This window comes from Mustela nivalis (assembly GCF_964662115.1).
Source record: "Mustela nivalis genome assembly, chromosome: 18".
In the NCBI taxonomy this organism is placed as follows: domain Eukaryota; kingdom Metazoa; phylum Chordata; class Mammalia; order Carnivora; family Mustelidae; genus Mustela; species Mustela nivalis.
Genome location: NC_139037.1, coordinates 26,470,162 through 26,482,561, shown reverse-complemented (window position 1 = coordinate 26,482,561; position 12,400 = coordinate 26,470,162). Strand labels below are relative to the sequence as shown.

At 42.3% G+C, this 12,400-nt stretch overlaps 1 protein-coding gene across 2 annotated transcripts in view; it reads left to right on the top strand.

Moving 5' to 3' along the window:
- Positions 1-12,400, top strand: part of RSPRY1 (ring finger and SPRY domain containing 1) — a 46,003-nt gene that overhangs the window by 30,585 nt on the left and 3,018 nt on the right. For both annotated transcript variants that reach the window (XM_082712423.1, XM_082712422.1), the window contains exons 11-14: positions 2,430-2,541; positions 5,196-5,298; positions 5,595-5,747; positions 10,560-10,664. In XM_082712423.1, coding sequence (XP_082568549.1) covers positions 2,430-2,541; positions 5,196-5,298; positions 5,595-5,747; positions 10,560-10,664 — 473 coding nt within the window. The remainder of the gene's footprint in view (positions 1-2,429; positions 2,542-5,195; positions 5,299-5,594; positions 5,748-10,559; positions 10,665-12,400) is intronic.

The following is a 12,400-nucleotide window of genomic DNA, read 5'->3' as shown; positions in this document are numbered from 1 at the left end:
AACCAGAGGGGGTTAGAATGCTGGACAGTAGAAAAAAGGATGGTGTTCACCACATGAGAAATGATTCAGAATATTTCCTAAGTGACAAGTTATGGATAAAACTTTCTTTGTTTTGGGCACCTGGGTGGCTCAGTTGGTTTAGGTGACTGCCTTCAGCTCAGCTCATGATCCCGAAGTCCTGGGATCAAGGCCTGCATCGGGATCCCAGCTCTACGGGGAGTCTGCTTCTCCCTCTGACCTTCTCGCCTCTCATGCTCTCTTTCTTTCTCTCAAATAAATAAATAAAATCTTTAAAAATTTTTAAAAAAACTTTGTTTTTAGTAATGTTTTCATTACTAAAATATACATGACCATAAACAAGTAGATCAAAATGATCACTCCAAGTGCTAAGCTAGCTACCCTGTTGTCTCATTTACCTGTCTCAATCAATGAAAACCATACTTAATCCTGCTAGAAATGTTTTCAGGTTGACAGAGGGTACATCTAGATTGCTCTCTGAGATGTCATCTTAAAGGGATCTTTAAAGTGCATCTCTGCTTGGCAGAAGGACCTACATCTTAGTCTGTAGAGTTGATCTGTGGTTGAAATTATTAGAGTTCCATGTTTGTCCCACAATGTTGCTGTATCATGAAATTCATCCCGGGATGGAAGACATTGTGTGGTAAAGTCTGCTCTTAACCAACTCTTGTCGCTAGGAATCTTCTAGGAATTTCTTTCCATTGTTCCATCGAGGACTTTGTAGGACATTAGAAAGTGAAGGTAGAAAAGAATTGCTTGCCTTTGCCTTTGCCTTTGCCCAACACCCATAAAATAAAAAACAAGTTTTTTACAATAGGTTGTGAAAGGAGGCAATAGCAAGGTGTTGTTTCTAGTAGATTGATGAATTTCTTCTCTGCCTGAAGACAAGTAGATGCAAGTTTATTTAACTCTTGAATAGTCTGAGTAGTGCATTCAGAACAGCTAGTTCAGAAGCCTCACTTGGAGAACACTCACAGAATTCATTATATTGTAGTCTTAAGTAGTCAAGGAATGCGTTTGAGTCTTTTCTCCATTTGATCTCCCCACTGGGGCACCTGGCTGGATCAGTTGATAGAGCATGCGATTCTTAATCTCAGGGTCATAAGTTCAAGCCCCACATTAGGCACAGACCCTACTTTAAAAAAAAAGAAAAGAAAAAAACAGGTGGGGGCGCCTGGGTGGCTCAGTGGGTTAAGCCGCTGCCTTCGGCTCAGGTCATGATCTCAGGGTCCTGGGATCGAGTCCCACATCGGGCTCTCTGCTCAGCAGGGAGCCTGCTTCCTTCTCTCTCTCTCTCTCTGCCTGCCTCTCAGTGTACTTGTAATTTCTCTCTGTCAAATAAATAAATAAAATCTTTAAAAAAAAAAAAAAAGAAAAGAAAAAAACAGGTGGATTCAATCTCCACTGCATTATTTATCCCCATAAAACAAGCAGACCATCACCAAAACCTGAGATCTTACTTGGATTTAGCCCATATTTTCAAACCTTTTTTCCACTAAGAATCTTTCACTATTGACCTTTAAAGATAACAGCTATCTGATCTACATGGTTCTTCTATTTTTTCACAAGCACTTAAAATGGGCGCCCCTGGTGGCTTAGTCAGTTAAGCATATGCCTTTGACTTAGGTCATGATCCCAGGGTCCTGGGATCAAGCCCCATGTCAGGCTCCCTGCTCAGTGGGGAGGCTGCTTCTCTCTCTCTCTGCCTCTCCCCTGGCTTGTGCTCTCTCTCACTCATTCTCCTTTAAGGAAAAAAAAACACTTAAAATAATTTCTTAAGATCCCATCCATGTTTTAACTGTAAAACAACTGAAATAGTTAAAAGGCAGTAAGTAATAAAAGGAGCTGCCAAGGACCTAAATGATGCTCCAATTGAGCTCACCTCAGAACAGCTATTAGTTGATCGTCCACTATAACCTTTCTCTTGTCTCCAGGGTTGAAATTTCTGAGCATGTCGTTGTTATTCAGTCTGCTACATCCAAGAAAGACATTTGCCCAGCTGCAATGAAGTGGAAAGCACCAGTCTTGGAATCAGAAGATTCCAGCATCCAGACTTGACTTTCTGAGTAATGATTTGCCACTGGGCAACATGGTTGACCTCTCGGACCTTTGAACCCTCTATTTTTTCTTAAAATGTAGTATCGTGCCACCAGTCTCAAAGTGGTTAGTGAGGATTCAGTGAACTAACACATGTGAAACCCGGGAGATATTTGTTGGTGAAGTCATTATCTAGTCACAGAGAACCAGGCCTTGAGGTCAGAATTTTGGTATCTTCAAAGAACCATAGACTCCCTTCATCCAGAAAGCTTCAGATTCCAGCCACCAGGTTGATGGTTACAAAAGACATACCATCTTTTCCCAGAAAACAGCAGGCAGAGCTTGCTAATCTTCTGGGCCTTGTCTCCCTCCAGGAAGGCTACGGCATTGGGGACGACGAATACTCCTGTGCTTACGATGGCTGCCGGCAGCTGATTTGGTATAATGCCAGAAGTAAGCCTCACCTACACCCATGCTGGAAAGAAGGTATTCATTCCTCTCTGTCATGAATTTATCAACCAGGTGAAGACATCTGATTATGATGAGGCATCTGTGATGTTAGGCCTTAAAATATTTTAATGGACAAAGATGTGATGTATAAGGGATATGAGCCTTTGTATTCCCTGTCGTGGATGTGAGCATTATTCTTCCTGATAAGTTCACTTCTGCTGGGGCCCCTCCTTTAACAAAATCATTCCCTGCTAGACAGGGAGTCTGCTTCTCCCTCTTCCCCTGCCCGCCACCCCCCGCCACCACTTGTGTGCTCTCGCTCTCTCACGCACTCTCTCAAATAAATAAAATCTTAAAAAAAAAAAAAAGATAAATATGAATTCTAGCTTCCTCAAACTCACAATGCCAGGATCAAATGTAGCACATTCCACGGACTGAGCCAGCCAGGTGCCCCCTGGGAACATGCTTTGAATCAGCATCCAGGGAGGTACTGAAGATGCTGACATTGTAATACCAGTAAAATGAGGAGTTTTCAGAGCAAGATAGGAGCAGGCACTCTCTAGTGGCCACATTCTGGTCCCCTCTAGAGCAGCTTTTAAGGACCACTTGAGCACTTTCAGCCTCAAATATACCTACCTGCCCAGCTTCCATTCTCCAAACATCAGGCTTGGAATGCTGAGGGGTCATGTGCTGTCAGGACTCTCATCATGGCTCTAGGATTTTGGCAGGAGTATATCTTATCAATTTACCTTGTGATCTCTTTTGCCCCAGTCAGTGTTCATTCCATCCAAGACCTTAGACCCATGAAAACATTTATTAAGAAAAGATTCAAGCAGCAAAGTTAGAGCCATGCAGTTTGTTAAAGGGTTTAAATTAATGAGTCTTTTTACCCCCAACTAAATACAATGAAAACCTCCCTGCTATAGCACCATTGCCCCGAAGGATGGTATTCTTGGGGGGCCTTCTAGTGGCCCTACTTTGTTTGAGGATGTAGAGCCATGTAGTAGGGGATGGAGCCCCTGGAAAGATTTTACTCCCAGCTTTGAACAATACAGGGGAGAGAACTGAGCTCCTTCTCCAAGCATCTCTTGGTTTCCTGCCCTGATTAGCATTATAGATGTCAACTGAATTTTCAGACATGCTAAAAGAACAGGAATCTGGTCACTGCTGTGAGGGGATGGCTCCATTTAATTAACTCAGTTGACAGTGTGGGAAAAGAGAAAACTGGAAAAGCCAAAATAAGCCCTCCTTTTAACAGCTGGCAGGTTCTTAAGGGAACATAAAACCTCTCCCTTTAGCAGACCATAAGATAGAGGCACTGTCGGCAAAGATTACCTCATTTGTGTTTTTAATAATTTTCAAAAGGATTACTGAAATAATGTTTAGCATAAAACTTTGGAAAATGGGGGAGAAAAGCAAAATGAAAATCCCTTGTAATCTTTTTTAAACATTTAAAATTTGGCATCTGTATTTTTTGCTGTCGTTATATGCCTTGAACAGCTTTCCAGGTCATTAAATAACATTTTTTTAAAAGATTTTATTCATTTATTTGAGAGAGAGAAAAGAGCATAAGCAGGGGAAGTGGTAGAGGGAGAGTGAGAAGCAGGCTCTCTGCTGAGCCGGGAGCCTGATGCAGGGCTCGATCCCAGGACCCTGAGATCATGGCCAGAGCCGAAGGCAGATACTTAACTGACTGAGCTACCCAGGCACCCCAAAATAACATTATTTTTAATGGCTTTTTCAATAACCCGTTATATCATTGAACTATACCAGCCAGTGCCCCGAGAGGTTGGAGAGTTACATTTTTTATTTTTATTTTTTTTAAACTATGATGAAATAATATAATAAGCCATTCTGGTTTCCCAGGATAAACCCCTGAAAGGGAAACTCTTCTGCCTAGGAGATACAGGACTTCATGGCTTTTGCCATCTATTGGCAAATTCTCCTCCACCAGCTTTGAGTATCCATATTCCTTATCATAATTTCATGTGCTTACCTTTGACAGTTGAAAAAGCAAAAACTGGGGCACCTGGGTGGCTCAGTCATTAAGTGTCTTTGGCTCAGGTCATGATCCCAGGATCCTGGAATCAAGCCCCCACATCGGGCTCCTTGCTTAGCGGGAGAGCATGCTTCTCACTCTCCCACTCCCCTAGCTTGTGTTCCCTCTCTCGCTGTCTCTCTCTTCAAATAAATAAATAAAATCTTAAAAAAAAAAAATTAAATAACCTCTTAAAAAGAAAAAGAAAAAGAAAGTAAAAGCAAAAAACTTTGAGTAAAGATGAATGGTTTTTTATATGTATGTATGTGTGTATGTTTGTATGTATGTATGTATGTATGTGACCTGCTTTTGGACAGTTTTTACCTCTAGGAGTTAAAACTCACTAGAGAGGCAAGGAAGCACAATATTTTGACCTTGCCATATTTCACTGATCCCAGAATGCACATTTTCCCACATTTTAACATCCTCAAATTTGGGATACAGCTTACAGTTGATTAATTAGCAGCATTTTCTTCTTCATGGTACATTAAAATATTAGATCAGCTGCAGAAAAAGCAAGGAGGATGAATGTGTTAATACATAGCTACAGATGCAGATTTAATACAGTGACATAATTAACCCTGAGACACTAAGCAGAACCCTGGCTGGGGTGCACACCCTCACCCTAACAATGTTCCACTTTATCCACTAGGAGACACAGTGGGATTTCTGTTAGACTTGAATGAAAAGCAAATGATCTTCTTTTTAAATGGCAACCAGCTGCCTCCTGAGAAGCAAGTTTTTTCATCTACTGTGTAAGTAGCTTTCCTCAGTCAAAAATTTGGTAGATTCATGGAATTCACTTTTCTCCAGAAGAAGACTTTTTCTATTTATGTGGTCAGTTGTGATGAGAAATCATTTTATTTCGAGTCATTGAGGGCCCATATAGGAAGATGAGGGCAGGATATTGTCAGGGTCACAGTGCTGTCTAGGTTAGTAAACAGAATCTGTTACCCTTTTCTGCTAGGGTACATCTCAAAGCCACTTTGTGTATGAACTTTATTCTGTTTTCATGAATTCTCTTGACCTCTGTCCTTGTTTTTATTTGTAGGTCTGGATTTTTTGCTGCAGCTAGTTTCATGTCATATCAACAATGTGAGTTCAATTTTGGAGCAAAACCATTCAAATATCCACCATCTATGAAATTTAGCACTTTTAATGACTACGCCTTCCTCACAGCTGAAGAGAAAATCATTTTGCCAAGGTAAGGAATCTGCTTAGGCTGTCTCCAGACTTTCACGTGCCTCTCATGGGAAGCTGAAACAGCAGTTCCTTGAGAGACTTTTTTCAGCTTTTTATAAATAATTTTGAAAACTTGAGTAAAGTGGATGACCTCCTAGGAAATAAAAGTTACTCAAAGTAATCTTGGAAGAATTATAAACAAACCAGTTATTATTGTAAAATTAATTGAAACAAAGTAAGGGGTAAGTCCCCAAAAATACCAGATCCGGCTGGTTTCATAGGAGATTTTCACCAAATTTTTAAGTAACAGATAAATTACTATTTAAAATGTTACAGAACCCTCCGGGCACCTGCATGGCCCAGTTGATTAAGCGGCTACCTTTGCCTCAAGTCATGATCCCATGGTCCTGGGATTGAGCCCCATAACAGGCTCCCTGATCAGTGGGGAATAATGCTTCCCTCTCTCACTCTCCCTCTGTTGTAGGTCTCTCTCTAGTAAATGAATTTTTTAGAAAATGTTGCACAATCAGTTGCTCCTCACAATTCAGTTGCTCCTCACAATCTCAGGTGAGCAGTTCCTCCTGCCCCCCTGCTTTAATAAATTCACCTTTTTGCACCAGAAAAAAGAAAAAAAGTTACAGAACCCAGAAAGAAAGAGCACTTCCAAATAATTTTTATGAGCTAAATAACATCGGTATAAAAACCAGACAATATAACACATGCACATACACAAAAAAGCCTCTCCAACTAACTTTATCTGAATGTCAGTAAAAAATCCTAAATATCAGGAAATCAAGTACATTTTTTAATGTGCTTTTAACTTTGTGATTTAATGAAACATATTTCTTTTTGGGTTTAGCCATATGGCAAAGATGCTGACACTGTTTTATAGTCCTTAGGACAGTGAATTTTACCCGTCATGGGTAAAATTTCATAGCCCTTCTTTGCCAGAAACTGTGATTGGCATTAATTATCTCCTTGGATGAATACCTGGTTTTCTCCCTTAGGAGATGACATGATCTTTTCCTTAAGCTGGGAAAGACTCCAGATGCTTGCTGGCAGTGACCTCAACTTGAAGCTTGTTTCACGATATGAGCCAAAGGTTATCATTTTTTAACAGAGCTGCTTTCTGGCCCTGTGTGAGGAAGAGAGTTCCTGCTACTAATGCCACACATGTTATATCATTGACAGAGATTGCTTCAGCACTCACAGAGATCACAAAGGCCATGGTGTAGCCAGGGTTGGGCCGCCATGCCCCTGAAGGTATCTTTAACATACTGTTATAATCCTCACTCCTGTTTTGTCTGAAAAAGCAGGTCTGTAAACAGCCCTTCTGGGCTGTGCTTCACCTTGGACTCAGTGTCTCAAGGCTGAAAAGCGGGTCAGCAGTTTCCAGATGAACCAGAAAATGTCACATGGTGACCCAGCAGCATTGCCTGTGACAGTGGAACCTCTATAATATTGAAAGAACAGAAGGGCCACTTACATACCAGCTCAGGGACCAGAGGGTCATTCCTGGAACTCCCCTTCAACTTGTGTTGGTCCTGACAGAGATTCTGAACTTTAAACTCTTCTTGGTGATGGTCTAAATACCTCACTTGTCTGTCATACCTTGTTCTTTTTTTTTTGCTTAGCCTGTCTGCTTGGATGTAGCCCAGCAATTGGCCTGCCTTGTGACGTACACCCTGAGAGGGGAGGGCAGGCCCCAGCAGTTCCGCTGGAGGCTGGCCTCAGTTCACACTGCTCCAGCATTTAGGGAACCGCCCCTGTAGAATTAAACTTTGCAAAGATCAGATGGCAATAGGCGTCACCCATTAAAAAGTCTCCTAATTTTATGGGCAGCTTCTCCGTAATATCGTAGTTCTCTGTCAGCTTGGCCCCAGGTGCAGCCTGCCCCGAGCGAGAGGCAAGCTGCAGTTGAGGGCGAGCTTACTTCGCCCTGCTCTGACAGTGACACCAACATGGGAGTCAGGGGAGACTGAATGAGGGGTCTCCTCCAGGCCGCAGGAGCCGCCTGCTGCTACCTTACACCTTTTTAACGTTCCAGTTGCCCCACATTACGTGTTGTGACATTAGATGTGGATGTGCTTGAGACCATTTGCTGTGCCATTAATATCTTCAGCCTATGCTCCAGAAGCTTCTCTTCAGCTTGTATTCGTTTACTCATTGGAATATATTCCTTTCTGGTTTCCTGGCAGATCAAGGCCCTGTGACTATCTGGAATCTTGTAAATTGTTCTATATTGTATGTACTCTCTTTCTCTCATGCTTTTCCTTCATTTATTCTTTTTCCCCGCTTCTTAACCTTTTTGTTATATGAAACTTCAAATACCCACAAAAGAAAACAAGAAGAGCACAGTGAAGCACCATACCCCCACTTTTCAGCAACAATAGTCATCCACTCACACCAGGATGTAGGAGACCTGCAAGCTTCCTTCATCTGTTACTAACTCCATTGCCATTCCAGGTTCCCTGTCGGAATCCCAAAGTGTCTTTGACACCTTACTTTCTGCTATTCCTACGTCCTGTCCTGGGAGCTGTGCCTTCAGAATACATCCCAAATCCACCCTGGGAGCTGTGCCTTCAGAATACATCCCAAATCCAACTGCTGCTTATCACCTTCACTGCTGCCGCTATAGTCCAAGCTGCCATCCTTTCCCACCTGGATTATTTTTTCCCTGCCCTTTAGCTGGTTTCCTTTTCCTGCCTGGGCCCCCTTCAATCTATTCAACACAGCCTCCAGAAGGATTTTGTTACAGCTTAGATCAGATCATGCTCTTCCCTGCTCAGAAGACTCTAGTGACTTCTCATTTCACTTAAGATGAAAGCTTAAATCCTTACAGTGATCTAGGAGGCTGTATGCAATTTGTCCTGTCCTCTCCCTTATTACTTCTCTGATTTTATCTCCTACCCTCTCCCATTTGTTCATGCTCCTTATTCAGCCACCCAGGCCTCCTTGCTGTTCCTGAAACATACCAGATCTATTATAGCCTCAGGGCCTTTGGCACTTGTTCTTCTTGCTTCTAGAATGGGCCAGTGTTTGTTGTCCAACACCAGCAAGCAGTTAGCTCTATTCTGACACCCTCTACCTGGAGATAGTGTCACATCCCACTGGTTAAGTGCTCAGTCCTACAAGGCTGCCCTCTGCAGATTTTACAGTTCAGATTTTACAGTGCTTCTGACTATGTCTAAATTGGAGGTTCCCATGATTCCCTCATTAGGTTTGATTAATTTGCTAGAGTGGCTCACAGAACTTGGGAAAACAGTTTACTTACTAGTTTACAATAAAAGACTATAATAAAGAACAGAGGCAAGGCATGTGGGAAGGGGCAAGGAGCTTCCATGTTCTTTGAATGGACCATTCTCCTGAAAGCTCCACATGTTCACCAATCCTGAAGATTTTCAAACCCTCCCCTTTTGGTTTTTTATGGTGGCTTCATTATGAAGATGAGATTGTTGAGAACATTGGTTATTAGTGATTGAACTCAATCTCCAACCCCTCTGCCCTCCTGGGAGGTGGGGGGAGGAGTGAAATTAGGAATGAACCAACCCACTAATTACAAGGCTGGTTCCCTTGACAACCAGCCCAAAACCTAGGTTAACTAGGGGCTTTTTAAAGGTGGCTGATTAACATAACAAAAGAACTGTGTTGCTCTTGTCTGGGGAAATTTCCAGGGTTTTAGGACCTCTGTGCCAGGAACCCAGATGAAGACCAAATATATATTTATTGTAAGTCACAATATCACAAATGGTGTCTCTCCAGATATCCACAGGTTTCATTCCCTCACACCCTTCCTGTCTTAAATGTCACCTTCCGTGGCATTTTAAATACGTGGCCGTATTTAAAATGGTATCTCCCTGCTCCTCCTGTACAAACTACCTTATCCTTCTCCCTGCTTTTTGTTCATACTGCTCATCAGCACTTAAAATTCTGTGTTTTACTCTTTCACCTAGTTTCTTTCTAGTCTTCCTTCACTGGAGTGTAAGCTCTCTGAAGGCAGGGATATGTTCTTAGTCCTCTCTTCACTGCTGCATCTCCAGGCTTTGTCCCAAGGTGAACAGAGTGAATGTTTCATGTTTCTTTCACCCAGGCCTCAGGGTTGTACCTTCAGCAAAGCAGTTCTGTCTGCTTTTCCACATCAAACAGAGTCAAAGTGTGATGCAAGGATTCTAACCGTCTAGTCAGAAGAGTCTGCGCTAGACTAGCAATAAACACCTTGAAATTGTTTTGTTTTTAAAGATTTTATTTATTTGTCAGAGAGAAAGCATGAGAGCACAAGCAGGGGGATGGCAGGCAGAAGGACAAGCAGATTCCCTGCTGATGTGGGATCCCCGGAGCCTGAGATCACTAGGCAGATGCTTACCCACTTAACCAACAGAGCCACCCAGGCATCCCAACACCTTGAAATTGTATAAGAACTTGTGTATGTGCATTTTCTTGGAAAAGTCTCCACTGCTTTTCATCAAACTCTCAGAGCTGTAGGACTTAAACGTGAAAATTTGCTGATAAAATAAAACTGTACTAGCCTGAGAATCAAAAGATTTGAATTTGAGTCCTGAATCTTTTTCCCATGTGTGTGACCTTATGCAAATCATTTCCATGAACTATGCCTTTGTAAAATGGGAATGACCCTGCCTCTGTCGTTCTGTACTGTAGAAAATTACTGTAAGGTTGAAATGAGATGCGTGTATGAGAAACTTACTGGACAAAGCTTAAGGAATACGTAGTATACTTCACATGAACAGAGTATTTTCAAAGCATTTAATATGCATCACTGCTAATAGGTCCATGTATTTGTTGACCAGATAAGTTTCAAACTATATTCTCTACTCAGGCACAGGCGTCTTGCTTTGTTGAAGCAAGTCAGTATCCGGGAAAACTGCTGCTCCCTGTGTTGTGATGAAGTAGCAGACACACAACTGAAGCCATGTGGACACAGGTGAGAGGGTTTGGTCATTTCTTTTGTGTATTACATTAGGCAAAATTTCATCCTATTCTAGAAATGCTTTTATAGTTGTTGGGGAAGAAGGAATTTGGTGCTGTCCAGGGTTCCTCAAATTGGAGTCAGAATTACATTTATATGATACAGAGAAAATAAAATTTAGTTTTGTATGTATGGGGAATCCACACAGACACAAACCCCAGAGACAAGCAAAATGAGGTATATATGTCTTCATAAACTAAGGGAAGGGTAGTGGTTTGGGAGTAAAAAGGGGAGGAAAGCCATGAGTAGGAAGGTGAGAGGGGATGTTTGGAAAACAAAGGTTGCCCAGTTATGCAGGTAAGTTTCTTAGTGTGCTAATAACTGGTAACAGGTCCTCTGTTTAAATTATTTTTAGGCAGTTGCAGGGAGGTCAGAGTCTCTCAGACCTTGACTGTTTTCAGCTCAAAGTAATCCGCACGTCTTTGTGGCCCATCCTGGGGCTGTCTGCTCTTGGACCCTGCACAGTGTTTCTAGTTCCTTAGCTGTTCATTAAAGTTGATTATATACAAAGTGGGCTGAATCAGAAGTTAGTTTGCCAGGTAGTGAATGGCTGTCTTCTAGAAAGTACCTAAAGCTGCTTGATGAAAGGCCTCTGTTATTATTTTGTTTACTCAGTACTGTTTTTTAATACAGTTTTCACCTCACAAAATGTAAATGCTTTAATACTATTTATGAGCCTCTTGGGAAATCCCTTTTAGTTTTATTTTTATAGCCTTCTTATGTACAATTTACCCTCCTAACCATTAAAAAGGCAGTGCCTCCCTCCCATCTAACCAAGTTTCAGCTATATGAGAGGAACCAGAGGGCAACCTGGATCCTACAGAAGAGTGTCCAAACACCAGCAAGAGCAACAAGTACAGTGGCCCCCAAGAAGGCCTCCTGGCTGAAGCTGGAAATGGGAAGAGGAGCTCAGCAGTGTGCTGGCCCTGACTTGGCCCATGTGGGCTGACTGGATGAGCTGTACCCAGGCTGATGTTCCGGACCAACTCCCTATAACTCCTCATATCCCTTATTCTGCCCTGCTCTCCCCCGCAACCTTTTACATTTGATAGAGCTTTAACCACTGGGTCTCCTGGGGGTCCAGAGCCTGCAGGGATGGACCCCAGTTTGTCACCTCAAGATGTGGCTCAACCTGGGCCTTTGTCTCTGCCCTGCTGATTTTTGCCATGCACGGTTAGCTAATTGGCTATTAAGGGAAGTGCAGGCAGTGTATCTCATGTCCCCCTTCGCTGTACCAGTTTCGCTTCTGAAAGAAAGGCACAGTGACTCCAGCTGTGGCTGTTCCTTGGCAGCAACTCTATAGCCCAGAATTCTCAGTTAAGCACCTTTGAAGGTTTCAGTCATTAGAGTGACAGCACCCTTTTTGATCTTTGTTTCTGGGAGGTTGTTAAGGTCCCAAAGAGCAGTATCTGGTCTTACTCATCTTTGAGCTTTCTGGCCCTTCTCAGTGGTTTTGCACACAATAAATGCTCAGGAATGGGGGCCAAAATCTAAAAACTTAGAACCAGGTATTTTAAGTCTGAGCAGTCTCCATAACAGATAATTAGAAGAGGAAACTTAAAGAGTTGTAAGAGAATTTAGCTCAACTTTCAGCAGCAACAACAATTTTTTTTTTTTAAGATTTTATTTATTTGACAGAGAGAAACCACAAGTAGACGGAGAGGCAGGCAGAGAGAGAGAGAGAGGGAAGC